General features: G+C 42.4%; 1 protein-coding gene and 1 long non-coding RNA gene across 2 annotated transcripts in view; one reads left to right on the forward strand and one right to left on the reverse strand.

Annotated features, from left to right (window-relative positions):
• The window catches only part of TMC2 (transmembrane channel like 2), a 51,788-nt gene extending 49,981 nt beyond the window's left edge, over positions 1-1,807 (forward strand). Inside the window, exons 18-19 of the mRNA XM_067560834.1 lie at positions 465-543; positions 1,673-1,807. Of these exons, the coding sequence (XP_067416935.1) occupies positions 465-543; positions 1,673-1,807 (214 nt within the window). The remainder of the gene's footprint in view (positions 1-464; positions 544-1,672) is intronic.
• The window catches only part of LOC137161523 (uncharacterized), a 206,995-nt gene that overhangs the window by 174,582 nt on the left and 15,469 nt on the right, over positions 1-16,944 (reverse strand). The window lies entirely within an intron of this gene.

The following is a 16,944-nucleotide window of genomic DNA, read 5'->3' on the forward strand; positions in this document are numbered from 1 at the left end:
CCCTCCCTTTCCCCCCAAAAAATCCGATTGGTAGCCAGGGATAAGCTTTAAAGATTAGAGATGCACTATCTAGTAAGTGCCTCCTACCACCACCACCACCCACCCACCGACACACAGCAGAGACTTGACCATGAGCATTTCTACCAGTTTTACGAGTACCACAGATACTGCCAGCTCATACTGTTGGCCCTGCTGCTTGTGCTTTGCATCAGACCGCACCTCGATTCTAGCACGACTCTTACGTTTTCCAAAACTGGCAAGCAAAACGCCAAAATGAGAGCAAACCCATACAGCCCTGCTTCTTTGGGAGCTTCCTCATGTAATTCAGTTCCTTCATCTCAGCACCTCCCCTGATGTCTGCACATGCAGTAACTTGAAGAGCGATCTGTATATCTCCCTTCCCAGGATAGGCCTACGTCTCCACTACCCTGTCGGTATAACAATATATTTTTTTATATTTGTAGCCTAGCCATCTACTATCTGAATGCTGTGGCTGAAGCATATCAGCACGCCAACACAGAACTGAAGAAGAAAATGCAAATGGTATGTATGCGATTTATCCTGCACAGATGTTTCTAAAATACCATGCACTCACATTTTGACCTACAGAGTATTATTTTTAAATAGCTTTTCATTTTAAAGCATATTATGGAACTGCATGATAGAAAAAAATGAGTTTTCTGACTTGTTCGTTTCGCTTTGGCAGCGTTTGATAGCTAATTACAATACTGGTAATGCTTCCTAATAAATAAATATTAACTCATGCTAAAATTGCAGTGAAATTTCCCTGGAACTGCACATTATGCCCAAATAATAAATTCAATTCCAAATAATTCAGTGTGATTAATGTTAATATAGTGAATGCCAAAAGGAGGCTGAGATTCGCCAAGGTTGATGAAATGCTGCCAACATAGCATGTAGGCTTTATAAAAATTACAAAGCAAAAAGACTTGCTAACAAGAACAATGACACCTAGGTCTTCGTTATAGAGCACCTCTGGCCTGTAGCTCTCCAGGCACTTTACAAAGGAGGTCAGTACCGTTATCTCCATTTTACATAAGGGCATACTAGAGGTACAGATCAGTGAAGTGGCTTGCCCAAGGTCACCCAGTGGGCCAGGAGCAGAGCTAGGAACAGAACCCAGGTCTTTTGAGACCCTGAATTAGAGTCTAGCCCTGCAAGAGGCTGTATCTGCCATTTTACTGGTACTACACAGAATCTTAATCAGAAGAACAAACATTGATGCTAAATGAAAGACATTCCATGAAATACATCTAGGGATTTATGTAGCATTAACAGTAAGAAAACAAGCACACAGGAATCAGCAGCCTCCATAAATTAAGACTGTGTGTTCAACTTAAACTCCGCCCACAGCTTAAAATATGAGCTCCGTGTGTCTATATAATTTCTCAAATATGATATGACATAAGCCCCTTAAAGCTACACAAATCCACTCCATGCTGGGACAAATGATCATGAATAGTACAGAAGGGGCCATGAAACAGAGGGCATTGCTACTCAGAGGGACAGAGACCTCATGAAATGACGTCACCCTTTGTGCATAGGCTGCTCCCCCTCAGGAGTTCAGGCTGGAAATGCAGGACACCAAGCAGCTATTTCATAGATCATGTCTCCAATTGCAAATGAAATCTAATGGTTTCAATTTGTGCAGCAACGTGAAGAGGAGAAAAACAAGAGGAACAACAAAGCTACCACTAGTTCTGCAATGCAAGATTTAGAGGACTTGCTCATTCCAAGTGCAAAGAGTGCAAGTCAGCCCAAACCAACAGAAGGTAAAACATATTAGAGATTTTTGTCACAATTCAGGATAACTGCACGTGTATTTCCCCCTCAATGGTTCAAAAAGGACACCCATTCTCAGGCTATCAACTCCCCTGGATGTCGCCTCTCTTGAGCGAGACATGCGTCTCTCTCCCCCTTGTGACCGGATGTCTCCAAGATGAACAGTTCTCTGCCTTCACTGTGTTATTCTCAGCAAAAAGATAGACTGCCTAAGCAGGCCTCCTTGCTTTCTCTTCAGAGACCGATAGCTTAATGGTGGGCGGTTACACTATCACACCGCAATTTCTAAGCAGGGTAGATGGTAGAAGCATTACAGAAGTAGATGCATTACAGAGAAAACATCAAAAACAATAAAAGAACCTAGAGACATGCTAATAAACTTAATAGAGAGCACAGCCTCCCACCACATCTCCACAAGAGCTCTGGTCGGTGTCGGTCCTTCTAACCCTCCCCTAAGTATTTGGGCCCTCCATGGACCAGAGCTCTTGTCCTTTTGCTGGATTAAAACAAAGGTCCCAAATCAGTTTAAATTTTGGCTATTGATTCAAAAGTCCTTCTTTTGCCTGTTGGTGCCTGGAAAAATCTAGTTTGAGTCTTTGAATTGTCCTGCTGGAACAAGTGATCAGCAGACAAAAAGTCCCCTCTCGGAGTGAAACTTCAAAAGCTGAGTCAATAGGTGAGGGCCCTCTTCCCCAGTACTTCCTAGGAATTCCACTTCACACATATTGTCCCCAGTCAAGTTCCCAAAATTTCCCCAAGGTTTACATTAGTCAGTCTATCAGAAAAATTACATACAATCCTACAATGCAACTTTTAGTACAATGGACTCCTAAAATATTTAAACTTAATTCAATGTGGTTTGTCCAGGATACTGCTGGAAATTGCCATCCATCACAATTTTTATCATGGAATGGCTGTGGACAAAAATTGAGCTGAATTCTGTCCTCAGACACAGTAGTACAAGGGGGTTGGATGTGCATAACTAAGGGCAGACTTTTTCTGACTAAATTACCCTGCAATATTAGAGAAATCAGGAAGTATATTTTTACATGGGCATATCCTGTGCAACCTTAGCAAAGGTCTTGGAATCCCTCACTTAGCCTAGGGTGCCTGGGGAGAACTGGAGGAGAATCCTTTCAACACAGCTTCTCAAAGGGAATTATCATTGAGTGATGCTACTGATTCAAGATGTTCCCATTGTTGACTCCACAACGATCCCAGCTCCTTTTAAGGAGTAAAATCAGGATTAGGAATCAAATCTGGATAGGTGAGAACACAATTTTTAAAGCAGTACTCTAAATTTGGGTTGTTGGCAAAAGAAGTTGCTTCTATGAATTGAATGCAATGTAACTTATTAAGGACTTACAATCTATATATATATATATATATATTTTTTTTTTTAAGGGCAGAAGGGACCACTATGACCATTTAGTCTGACTTCCTGTGTTACACAGACAATAGGAACTCCTTGAATTAGACCATATCTTTTAGAAAAACATCCAATCTCCATCACACTGCATGGAGAAACTAGAGCAGAGCAATCTATAAGCCATCCTTAAACCTATCCGTATAGCCAGTTGTTCCTACACATGCCATAATACAACTCTTATTCTAGAGAAGTATAAATGAATCTTAATACAGGGATGGCCACAAATTACAATGCTTTGATCTGAAATTGCCCAATATTTTGGAGAGTTTGGATCCAGGATTTTGATTAAGGCCCAATCTCTATTGTGTTATATTATGTAATTGTGTGTAATTACATTGTGTAATTGACTCGAGAATATTCTGAAAAAAACAGTGAAATGCCTACATTGTTTCTGGGCTAGGGAGTATCAAGAATTTGAAATGGAAACATGTTTTAAAACTGCTAAAAAGAGGCTCTATGCCAAGCCGACTAACTCTTGATGAAACTTAATGGAGCAACGGTACATAAAGAAGATCGATGGTATTTACCATTTTAATTTTAGCTGGTGGTTACAATTAAATACATTAGCATTTAAAATGGACAATCTCTTGGATCTCTCACCCACCCCCAACCTACTGAGTTTGAAATTTCTTCATCAGTTTGAGATACATCATTCCTTGGAGCACTGTAGGTGTTAATGAAAATAAATAAAAAAAACAACTATTACAAATGCATAATAACAAGCACAAAAGTGGAGGTGCATTATTTATGATTAAATAAGGATACTGGACCTATTAGCACTTATAACTATCAAAATAAAACTGCAAGGATAACTTAGGCAGACAGGCTGTAGATACCTATATTGGATGCTGGTCAGAACACAAGTGCTAACATTGCTACTTTTCTTACTTTTCTTAGCATAGTCCTCTACGAGAACACAAGTGCACAACAGATGGACTTATTGTTTATAAAAAGGGTGGTAGCAGGAGAAACTATGGGTGGAGATGAGGAAGGAATGCTTGTTTTAAATGAAATAATGCTAATAATCTTGGCTCCTGATTTTAATCTATTTTTTGCTAATACAAGAAAACAGATCAGACGCGATTAATAAAAACATCCCTGCAGAGAAAGAAGGAAGTACAGCAAGAAACAGCAACCACGCCAGCTCTGGGAGAGGAGAAACACTGGCACCACCACCTTGTGTGACGATAACTCGACCACCAAGACCTAGTCTAAGGGCATCTCATCCTAGACAGTCAAGACCTGGGGTTTACCAACAGGGACCGTACCCAGGAATGGGCAGGGGGCAGCCACACTAAAAGATCTAATGTAGTTTTTTTTGGGTATAGGTGTATTGTATTTTACTTCCATTATAACAGACACTTTATTCAAACAATTATAGTCTTAAGGAATTATTGTACCTTGATCATTAAATGTTGGCTGTGTTTCCAAACAGCTTTACTTAAAAATCAGGTAGCACATTTGAGGCAGTGAGGGTATTGATAATTCATGTGTGGATAGTACCTACCTGTAGGGCTAATATCAATTGCATTGTATGTACATCTTTTGGTGTTTGAGATTTGCTAGTCTGTTCACAGTTTTCAGTTTGTACAAGTATGAGTTTGAACTTTTCCCTTTATTTAAATCCAAGTTTCCCCTCCCCTAGAGTAGTTCAGTTCTGAAACAAAACAAAACAAAAAACAACATCTTTCTAACTATAGGGAAGTCCATACTATGGGAAGAAGAATCTTGCAAAAGCCAGACTGGCACTAGAGGCTATCCTGTGTACAGTATTTTGTCTAATACAGTTTCTCTCCATCTCCCACTCTCTGCCTTGCCCCTCCTCCCTCCCCACCCCCAACACCTCTACTCCTTTTGGTTTTCACTCTCTCAACTCTTTGCTCTGTTTACACCCTATTTCCCACCACCATCATGTTCCCTCTCTGCCTCTCTTTTCACAGTCTCTTCTCACACAGTGTGCTTGCAATTTGCAACTGCAAATTGGCATGTTCACGTCTCATGTGGAAGAAGGCAGAGGTGGGCTAGCCCTAGATGACTGGGAAACTGGAATTATCCTGGCCTGTCTCAAAAATAGTCTGTTTAGTTGCAAATGCCTGTGCCCATTTCAGGGTCAGGTAGACCATGTTCCACCAGAGCTAGAAACAGGGAGTTCCCTAGATTGGGTGGTCAATGCAATAATCAAACCTTGCATGTCTGTGTACTGCCCATGGGCTTACAGAAGCCTATGATTTAGCCAGTCTAGCTCTGAAGGGAGGGTGCTCCGTGTGTTGTTGTTTGTTTAAATCCTGTAGAAAATAAATGTTTCTGAGTAACAGTAGAACCCTAAATTTCTTGCTGTAAGTGTTCTACCTGAATCAGCTGAGAGGCTCATGCTTAAAGGCCTCCCCCTGCAGCACCCACTCTCCCAATCCCATCCCTCTGCCTCTGAATCTGAAATGTGAGGTCTGAAGCCTTGTTTTTTGGATAAGCTTAGGCCTTGTTCTTGGGCTAAGCAGTAGCAGCCATATTAGGAGAGACAGCAGCCATAAGCTAAGTAGCATGTAGTCACATCTTCACATTCCTGAAATTACTTCAAGACAAGGTTGTTCTTTGACTTAGCAGCAGCAGCCATAAGCTAAGAAGCAAAGGATCACATCCTAACATTCCATCTAAATTGCAACAGACAATGTAATATCGGACTGTTAAGACAGTGATACTGTCCTAATAGCACCTACCACCACCAGATAAAGAAACAGATCTTAAGATGCTTAAAGAAAATTTTGTTTGATAGCATTCTGTCTGGAAAGGAATCACTTATCAACAGTTGTGGTTGTAAAAGCTACACTTATTGCTTTGTCTTTATGGAACCCACTTCTCTATTGTTTATCTGGATGATTTCTGTCTGGTTCTTTGATTGTTTCAGTCTGTTGCATAACTAAGATAACTAAGTGTGAGCAATTCAGGTGGTCGGGTATGATTGGTTAAAGAATTATTTTGTAAAATGATTGGTTAAAAGTAAAGCTAAGCAGGACTAAAGTTTCACTATAAAAACTGGGTCCAAGAGGGAGACCAACTAGAAGAAGACAAGGGGAACAAGAAGGATAAGAAGGAAAGACCTGAAGGAAGAAGCAGCAGCAGCAGCCACCTCCAAGACACCGCCCAAGATCAGAGCTGCTAGAATCCTCTGCACAACCATGACGTGCAGCGACCAGAATTCAGACGAGACTGATCTTGCCTGGCCAAGTCCACCTGCCTGATCAGGACTGGTGAGCATAGCATTGCATATGTACTATGTTTTGTAATTGTTAATAAATAGAGGTTAAGGCTATTACTATATAAGACTCTCTCACTGGTGAAAGATTCTGCAAACCCACAATAGCATACACTCGGAGCCCTACCAGTTTTGGAAAGGGTGTGGGTACTTATATTAACCAGGTTAGTTTCACCCCAAGCCCTATGAGTTGGGTACAGGTGATCCTGAGCCCTAGCGTGTGAATTGGGTAAGGGTACGTGCCTTTCCCTCAGAGTCCTATGGACTGGGAAAAGGGGGGTGCCCTAGTATGTGGGTAGCAGAAAGGGGGAGTAGTTTACTTTCAGTGAAGGAAATGCATTGATTTTTGGCATTTGCTCCTCGCCCTTGGCTTGCCAGAGCCCAGATTTTTTGACCTGCAGTAGTGCAATGTTGTAAGGCTCCTCAGTTTTCCCAGGCTTTGTCTGAGGGGTGGATTATATGGAGTATTAGTGGGTTAGATGTGAAAGCAGGTCGGGAGAAGGATTCATTGTTGTAGTGGATACTGACCCAGCTAAAACATTTGCATGTGTTTTTATAAAACATGTAAGGTACCTAGCGTACTGGAGAACAGGGCCATGACCAGGACGGGTGAGCGAGGCAGCTGCCCAGGACACAAAGCCACAGTGGTGGAAAAAATGTGGTAGGGACACGCAAGGTCACATGTCCTTCCAGATTTCTGTCTTCCATTTAGCACAAAGGTTTTCAAACTGTCATCTCCTGCCAGAAGCCTGCAGGTCAGAAGCTGCTAGGACTCACCCGGCCTGCTTGGACCCCTGGCTCTCCATGCTGTGGGAGCCAGGGCGCTGGCTGGCTTCTCAGCAGCACTCCCTATCCTGCTCCCTGAGCCTGGCCACCTCTGCACAGCCAGGTGCTCCCCAGGCAGGGCAGGCACAGTTACGCGTTGCACCCCTGGCACGCTCTTGCCTCGCCCCCAAAGGAGCCCTGTACTGGTTGGCAATGACCCCTGGAGCCGGCCCCTACCCGTGGAGCCTGGCTGCCATGAAATTCTCCCCGAGGCGCTCACTTGCTGCTGCCCGGCGCTCCTGGCCCTATTGCTGCTCCTCTGCCCAAAGGCGATGTGTGGGACACTCACGTGCTCCCTCACTATCAAGAAGGACTCTCGGGAGGTAACTCCTGATAGTGGGGGGAGGCACATGAGTGCCTCACTCATCGCCTCTGAGCTGAGGAGCAGCAGCAGCTCCAGGGCAGCAGCAAGCGAGCGCCTTGGGGACCATCTCATGGCAGCCAGGCTCTGTGGGCAGGGGCCAGCTCCATGGGGGCATCGCCAGCCAATGCTGGGCTCCTTCAGGGGAGAGACTAAAGTGCAGCAGAGGTGCAACTCAGAGCTGTGCCCCTCACCCTGCCTGGGGAGCACCTAGCCACGCAGAGGCAGCCGGGCTCAAGAAGCAGGATAGGGAGGGCTGCCAGGAAGACAGTCAGCACCCTGGCCCACACAGCATGGAGAGCCAGGGGCCTGAGCAGGCAGGGTGGCTCCCTCCAGTTTCCTAATCCGCTGGCTCTTGGCAGAGATGACAGTTTGCAAACCCCTGTATTAAATGGAGGACAGAAATGTGGGGGTGCCTAGTTACAGCTCTTCTAGAGAAGTGCATCTAATAAGTCAAAAAATGATCCATCCAATTGAAGAATTTGAATTGATTTCTTCCAGAAACTTGACAAAATTCATTCTACTTCCAAATATGGAATAGCAATTCCATTATTTTTCAAAAATGGTGGTTATTTTGCTACTCTTTGTCTCCGATAAAGCCAGTGAGTTAATTTTTGCCATTCCCAAATACGTTGTGATGGCTGACAGATTACAAGGGCACTGCGCCTTTCCCTAGGAATTGGGAGACTGTTTGCTAAAAACATCTCTCTCAAACTCACTCAGTGCTCTTTGAAGCAAGCTGTTCCGATACACACTGTTGATGAAAAATTCTCTCTTGCCCCATTGTCACAACTTCAATCACAAAGCAGCTGTGTTGTGTGCCTTTCCTACTACACAAAGTCTGCAGAGATACCCAATTAGCTAAGTGCAGAAGAGAGCCAAAAGAAAATGGCTTTCAACTGCCTAAAGAGCACAGTGGCAGCTCAAACAGTCAGAAAAAAAGACTGTCATGAACACCTAAATGCATCTAAATCCCTCAGAAACGCCTCAGTTATAAACAAAGCAAAACGGAATCTCAGAAAAATTCTGAAGCTTTTGGACCTAATTCTGTTTCCACTAAAGTTCACGGGAGGAGTTTGTCATACTTTTCAAGGTACATTTAACAGACATGCAAATCAGCTTTACTAATCCAAATTAGGATCTTGTAGGGCTAATTTGTTAGCCTGATTTCAGTCCAAAACCTGAACTCCTCTTGAGTGGAGATGAAAGGCCTCAACTCTCATTAGAGAGTTGCAATACCTGCAAAGGGAAAAAGATGGGGCTTCTAATAGAAGGGGAGTGAGGCATTATCCCTTTTGATGTATAAGGAAAATCTGAAAGAGTGAAGCCAGGGAGAGAAAGAAGAGCAGAGATCTTTTAAAGACTTTTCTACTTCTTTTTTTAATTTAGAAATACCAGGGATGTCGTTTATATCATAGCAGCACCCAACAGAAACTAGGGCCCCACTGCTAGATGGACACCTTTACAGTCCAGTCCGAAGGACAGTGCTTTTGGTTTCAACGGGCATTTTCAATTTCTACAAGCTCTGCTAAAGTGTAGATCCCCTCTGCCCCCAGCTGGCCAGTCAGCAAAGAGGGCAATAGCTAAGAAAAGGAGAGGTGATTAGACACAAAGCTGAATGCTTCTAACATTTTACAGTGGTTTGAAAGTAACCACAGCAAAGCGATTGAGGAGGGCAGATTTGTATGACAAAGGTGACTTAACGCTATCCAGTTCCTGTGGAAGGTGCAGAATGCAGACCTGCTTGATGACTGGCAAGCATCCAGATGGACTGGGCATATTGGGTATTCCATGGCTCTCAGAAGCTCAGGGACATCAGGTGGTAACAGGTGCTGAGGTCCTGGTTATTGAAGTGTTTTCTCCTAGCTGTAGGGTGTTCAGGTTAGAACTGGGAGTGTTATCTTAGTTAAAACAAGAGCTGACCTGAATCAGTTCTGAGGTTCAGTGAAGTTACAGTAACATCTCCCTTGCACTTCTGTTCAGAGACTCTCTATGATCCCTTTGATGGGCCTATTGCAAACCTAGGCACATCAGCTCCAGTGGCGTCATTTCCTATGGCACAAGGGGGCAGTTGCCCCCACAACCTTCTCATAGATCTATATGCTCCACTTGTTACTACATCCAACCTCCCCCAACAGGCATTGCAGGATAGAATATAATCACACCTAAGGTTCTATATATATGCTGACAACTTCACAGTTCCTTCCTCCCCCCACCGCCCAGACACAACATTTTTCTGATATGTCCCTTATCACCTCTATTATCTCTTGAAAAGTACCTATGAGACAGCATAAAGAAGGGGTGAAGGAAGTATCTGTGGCAAGTTGTGCAGATCTCATCTAATGCCTGGGGCCCTCCACTGCAGGGGATCCTTGACTCATTGCTCCACCTGGGACCCTCCACAGGAGGGTTGGACAGGGGGATCCTCACCATACTGCTCTCAGTAAATGCTCTTCACCAGGCATTGGCTGTGAAACACCTTTGGAAAACTGGCCTCTTTAAGAATGACTGGTGGTGCCGGATAACGCCAGGGGCTGGCAGTAAGTTATGCTGGCTTTCACCTGTAGATCATTGAATCGGATGTGGCCTGGCTTCCTAACAGCGATAAGTTACCATTTCATGCTTGCTCAGAGGCCTGTGTGGAAAAACCACCACCCGAACAAATGGGGCTAATTTTTTCTTTTGAGCAGGTCTGAGCTGCTTTGCTAAAGTAATCCCCACAGTTAGTGGAGTGGCTCCCTTAGTTCATAAAGTAAGGCAGTTTCACTATGAAAGTGAAGATTCCCAATTGGAATTCTTGTATTGCTTCTTATTGATCTCCTCAGCTTGAAAGCTTACGCAGTATAGCTACCTACAGGTATCCCTCATAGTTACACATTATGCTCACTTATTACATCACTCTCTGCAAGCCATTTATTTCCTCAGGTGGAATGCGTTATTTTGCATTTTTGGTTGAGAGGTTCTCTGACCTAGAAAAGCAAATGACATCCTGAACCAGCACCTTGAGAGAACCAGTTTAAAGCTATTTTTGTTTACTAAGAAATCCTTCTCTAATCCCTCATGGGATAACACATCACTGTCGGCTATGAATAGAGACAAAGACACTGAAGTAGCAAGCAGACTGATTAGATGAGAGACCTTTGTAGTCCCTCCTCCCCCCCCCTTTTTTGGGGGGGGAGGGGAGATGTGATAAAATGGCAATCCTATCAGCTGCTAAGGTTCAAGACGTGATAAATGACTCTTAGAACAGGTAGGGATGGTCTTAGAAGCAGATGTAAAGACTGAAGAGGCAAACCAAAAAGGAGAGAAGAAAAAAGAGATGTCAACTAAACACATGGAAGGTATACTCCTTAATGTGTTTGTTTAGAAATTGCCATCCATAAAACAGATATAGTTAATTACATGATTTCTGGGGATGAATTTGGTTCCTTGTTTTGAATAAGTGTTTTAAGTTACATTGGCTAGCAGAATCCATACTGTCAATGGTTAGGTTGTGCAATATTTGTCTCTCTTCTTGTAAAGTAACATGAAAATTAAAGGCTCAACTTTTTAAAACCCTGTCATTGCTGACCATCAAAGGACACTGTTTAGTCCTCATCATGGGACTGAGACCTTTCCCCCAAAGCAATTCCAAAATATGGCATAGAAGTAACATCCCACTTGTTCTCCCATTATGCAGGGAAAAGATGCTTATCTGCTTTGAAGAAGTGGGGTCTTCATGTTTTAGCACCAACCACAAATGTAATATCAGCTGTGTTGTTAAAATGTGCATCTCCTCCATATTTTAAACAAAATCCTTTATTTGGTGCTTAATGTCCCATGTTAATGATCAGAGAATTCACTTTGTCCCATATTTCAGCAAAGTACACTATAGGATACTGACTAAATGTTTGAAGCCTTGCTGTGTGCAATTTTTACCATGAATAAAAAACAGACAAGTGTCCCTTTAAAAATCAGCTTTAGCCTCATACCTTTTACAGAGTTGTCCTTTTATTTCCTAGAAATGCTGCAAGTGGTCACCTTAGTTCATCTGTGAAGCCAAGCATTTTCTGCAGTGCAACCCACCCCCTGAAGCAGAAGTTTGGTAGGTCACACCAACTGGAGTAGACTGATTAAAGAAAATCTGGAAGCAGTGGACAAAGAGGAGAAAACTGCCAACAAATTTTGATGTTTGGAAAAACAAATAAAGTCCTTTCTGAATGCAGCATTGTGAGCTGTTGGCAAAAGCGTATATGCAAATCTCAAATGCTGAAGGTTTTCCTAATTGGTTGGGAAAGCAGAGTGAGATGCAGTGTGAGCTATATAGTCACACATCACTGAGCTTTTTTTCTGCATGGTGAGAGCCTGAGGGGAGGCTTGGGATGGATTTAATCTTTCAACAAAAACCGGGGTGGGGGGAGGGACTCAATGTTGGGTTCTTAGTCAAGCATTTATTGCCATTCCTAAGAATATAAAAATGAGGACTAACTCTGTAGAAGAGCCTAATTATTTTTTGACATTTAACTTCCAAGTTGCATCTGTACAAGCTGACAAATAGATTTTAAAAATGTTTAAAAAAATAACCTCATTAATTTATTGAAGTGCTATTAAAATGGGGAGATAAAATAAATAGCCCAGTTTAGAATCAGATGAAGAGACTGCTTGTGTTTGCTGAAATCATTGAACAGTTAATGTATCCAGTAGAGCCTGAAGGCTCTGTGCTAGCTAAAGATATTGATCAATGGGGTGAGCCTAATGCATTATAATTAGTGATGGGCAAACCTCAAAAGATTAGTTAATGTGAATCAGGTGCTTTGAGAATGATTAAATGCTTTGTAACTGCTCCATTTTATTAGAAGAGTTACGGGCCTGATTCAGATAAGCATTCAGACATTAGGATGGTTATTCAAATCTTAGCTGAAGCATCCTAAACCACTCAGGTCTGCAGAACTGGGCTGAAAACTCATGAGTTCAAGCACTTTCCTAATACTTCCTACTTCCAGGCCCTGAAGAGGAGTGCTGGGAGAAGGAAAATGTCACTGCACTTTTCCTGAACCTTAGAAAAAGGAGTCTTTCCATTTACTTCAGTGGGCTTTCAATCAAGTCACTGGTGTCCATGCTACTTACTTTCTTTGTCAAGATTCCCACACAGTGAGATAGTAAGCCACAAAAACTTTCAGCTTGAGACTAGCCTGGTTCAGCTGGATCTGCACTGGGATGCACATGTCATCATTCTAGAAAGCAACATGATGCTTTTCAGTGGGAGAAGGAGATGGGCAGTGTTGCTGATTAAAGGAAAGAAAGGTATTTCTGCCCCAATAAAACAGCACATGCTGCCTGCAGTAAGTGGAATATCAGAAGGAGAGAAGTAAATAGATGAGGGCATGCACAAGAGAGACTCCAATGTTGCTGGCACAGTATTTGTCCTGTGGACGACAATAAATCAAGTGGAGACCTTTGTTCTGCTACCACTAATGAAGATCAAAGTTAGACTTTCACAATCTGACTTCACTGAATCTTTAGACTATGTCCCTTCTGAGCAACTCTATTCCTTCTGAGTACAGATGAGACAGAGTGCTCAATGGAAGGTTGAAACATTGCTTGAAAGACTGTTAACATCCCTTGCTTGGATTCATACTGCATTCCTCTGACAGAGCACCCTGTAATGCTGTCTAGTCTCTGGGCTGAAAGCTTCAGGGAGTTCTCTAACCATGTCCACTTTTTTGGTCCCTTGTCTATATGCTGTAGGAGCTTGGCCTTTGGCAGTTATTACCCCTTTTTCATCTATGTGCCCAGACTCGTTATTCCACATTTCTCTATATTCAACATTTACTAGTTCTTAGTCAAAAGCCAGCCACGTGACTTAACTCTTTCTAGATCACACTCTATGTTATTCAGCCTCCCCCAATAAAATTATTAAATTTAAACTAAACAGATGTACTGTAAATAAAACATGTCAACCCAACCCTGTGCCCTATAATACCCTCTAATATCTGTAGGGATTGATCCAATCCCCCCCCCAATCAGTTCTCAGTCACATAAACCAACTTTATCCCTACTTCTCTTTCTGCCAATTAGAATAGGGTGAAATGGTGGCAAAGGTTTCCTCTAAAACCTTAGTGCTGTCTAATGTGTGCATTCACCTGATGCATCAAATGTAGCCAAGATTCCCCATAAGATGATATGCCATATTCAGCAAAGAAATGGATTGCATTAGCTCTCATATGCAGAGAGGTTATCGTGGGTAGCATGATCCAACTCCACCAACATAAGAGATCAGATCCAGTATGCGGAAAGAACCATTTCTTTTGAGAAGCTGATCTAGCACCTGAACAATGATCTGAAATTTCTGGAAACAACATTTTATGTGAGCAGACAAATACAAATTGGGGAAGTAATGTTCACCCAGAGAAGGAAAAAGTACTCTTCGTTCTTTAGCTCATTTAAACTCTCCCCACCCCACCCCCATCCCTTCTTGGACTCAAATGTGTTTAATTTCACACACACATTTAGATCTGTATTCATGAAAGAGTGTGTATGTAATACATCTCTCTCTCTCTCACATACACGTGTGCGAAATTAACACATCTGAGTCCAAGAAGGGATTGGAGTAGACAGTTAAAGAGAACTAAGAAACAAGAACTAAAACCATTCTTCCCACCTCATCTATCTGCATCTCCCTGATTTATGCTGAAACTGAAATACGTATTGTCTCCAAAGAATTTTTGATTGGTTACTTTGAGTGACTTTGTATGTTTTCCTATTTTATACGGTATATGCACGCTTATATTATTTCAGTAGGTGTAACAACGAACGCTAATCTCCGCTGACTTTCACAGAAGGAAATCATGTATTCTATTTTGAATAGACCTGCAGTGAGCCATTGGTCAGAGGTTCTCATGATGGTGAAGAGATGTCCCTGCCTCCTCTCTTCCATATTTATTCCTATCAGTCTAGGGAAAAAATTCTCCTCTGAGCCAACGAGCAGCCAGAGAAGATTAAACAGCTAAGAGCAGAGGAGAATAACAGAACTGCCAAAATACTAAGGTAACATTCAGAGAAAGATGGCAGCACTGGTAAGAGAATGGAAGCACTTTCCCCTCCCCCCACCTGCCCTCAAACACAGGTGAACGAAACCAGAGCAGGCGGCGTGTTGTTCCCTTTAACTGTCAGGGTAGCTGGAACAGGGAGATTTTCCCCTCAGGCATCAGGCAGGTTGAACCCCCAGGGTGTCTACGAAACAGTAAGCAGAAGTAACCACAGCCTGTATCAGTAAGAAGAAATTCTTACAATGGAGGTGAGTCATTCAAGCACAAACCACTGGTGGGAATTAAACTTACATCCAAAGATTTCTTAGATGAGTGCTCTGCTGGCAGTTCTGGTAATTCAGGTCATTAGAGCCACACTGCCATCATGCCTTACAGCCACCTTAACTGGTCAATGCTGTTTCCCCACTTGACCACTCTAAATAGTTTCTAACCCCTACTGCCGCAAAAGTAAGCAGGTTCAATAAGTCTTTGGAGCATGTTGACTATTTTCCAATCTTCTGAGATAGTACAATGTCACAGTGGTTTGGATATCTCCTCAGAGTTCATGAGGATGCTAATCGCATTCTCCTGCTCAAGATGACAGTATGGAATTCTTCAGCGCCTTGGAGCAAATGCATTCTCCTCAGCAGACTCTCAAACAGAAATGGGTGAGGGAGGAGTGACTATATGACCCACCACCTTTTCACGGGGGAACTACATGGCATGCCCATCGCTTCCAATTACACAGGGACAAATGCTATTCATGATGAAGTGACACAGAGTAGGAGGTGAACTAGAATGGTAAAAGATTTAGGTGTCCTTGTGACTCTTACACTGTTTGATCACAGTCAAGCATAGCAAATGCACAAAAGCCCATTCAGGATGGGGTTAGCAAAGGAAAAATTGATTGAATAGGGATGGGAGGAAGACAAAAAATTTAGGTGTTCAAAACTACAGGTTAAAAAGGTCAGCACTGAGAATGAGGAGGAGACAAAGTCATTTTTCATCTAGGCAAGAAGCAGCAAGTGTGACCTAGCTTGCAAACTCTTTGGGACAGGGACTGTCTTTTCAGTGTATGTTTGTAAGGGCCTGGTACAATGGGATCTCAATCTCTGTTTGCACTACTAGAATATTAATTATGTAATAATAATAATAATGGGATGCTTTCCCTGGGAAATGAGTGGGAAATGTAGCATGCTGGAATTCAATGCACAGCTGAAAGTCAATTATAGGGCCCAAGAGAGCGATTACTAGAGAGAGACTTGTACTTAGCCTATAATAGTTATATTTTGTGGGGGGGAGAGGGAGGCAAGCTTACAAAGAAATAGCTGCAGGATATAACAGTTACCCCCATCCATGACACTTTTGGATGCTTGAAGCAGCCCCAGAAGGAGTTACGACTAGAGTAAGTTTTTCAACGGAGCTAGGTATTAACAGAACAGTGTTCAAAGAAGCAGCAATGCTTAATTAGATATCTTCAAACAGATAGCTGGAGGGCGGGTGGAAAGCAACTGAGCTGAGCTAAAAAGGAAAAGACAGACTTGGCTAGACAGCACCACCATATGGCCTGTCTGTAAGTTGGTGAAAAGTAACCAAGTGCCAAAGCACAGGTATGCTGAAAGTGATAGCTAGAACTTAATAAAATTTGCTAATATCCTTCTGCATTTTAATTGGGGAATGACTGTTTCTGAAGCATCCTAAATAGGCATATTTTCCCCAGAAAGCAATGCTGTTTTGTAGCACCCATGGTTAGGAAGATTGAGGCCAGTGCTAAAGGACACATACATTTACACAAACACATCATTGTTCTAATTAAGGAGTGCTTCTCAAATATGAGAGTACTTTTTATGGAATGTGTAGTAAATAATTCAGTGGTTAAGTAGATGTTTATGGCCTTCAATATATGAAGGACTATATAACTGATTCATTAAGTATATACTAGGCGCCGTAAACATCCAGTTAGAGAGCAACTGCTTTATAGTCTTATACAATAAACGAAGCACACTGATGTACTTACATTTCATAAGCAATGTAAATTCCACCTGCACATAAAAGGGAAAGAAGACTGCACTAATACAGCAATACAGACCCAGACATGCTGTAACTCTTTGAATGTTTACATTAAAATATTGGCTCGAAAAAAAATATACGTTAACCATATTACTTGAACAAGGGCTTGGGGTTTTTTGGGCAGAGTTCCCTCAAAAGGAGAATAGAAATCCTATTTCTGAGGGCTGCAAACAAGGATAGTCCAGTAAACCAAAACACA

This window comes from Emydura macquarii, unplaced genomic scaffold, assembly GCF_026122565.2.
Source record: "Emydura macquarii macquarii isolate MOO-44397 ecotype Brisbane River unplaced genomic scaffold, CSIRO-AGI_Emac_v2 contig_2321, whole genome shotgun sequence".
NCBI lineage: Eukaryota > Metazoa > Chordata > Testudines > Chelidae > Emydura > Emydura macquarii.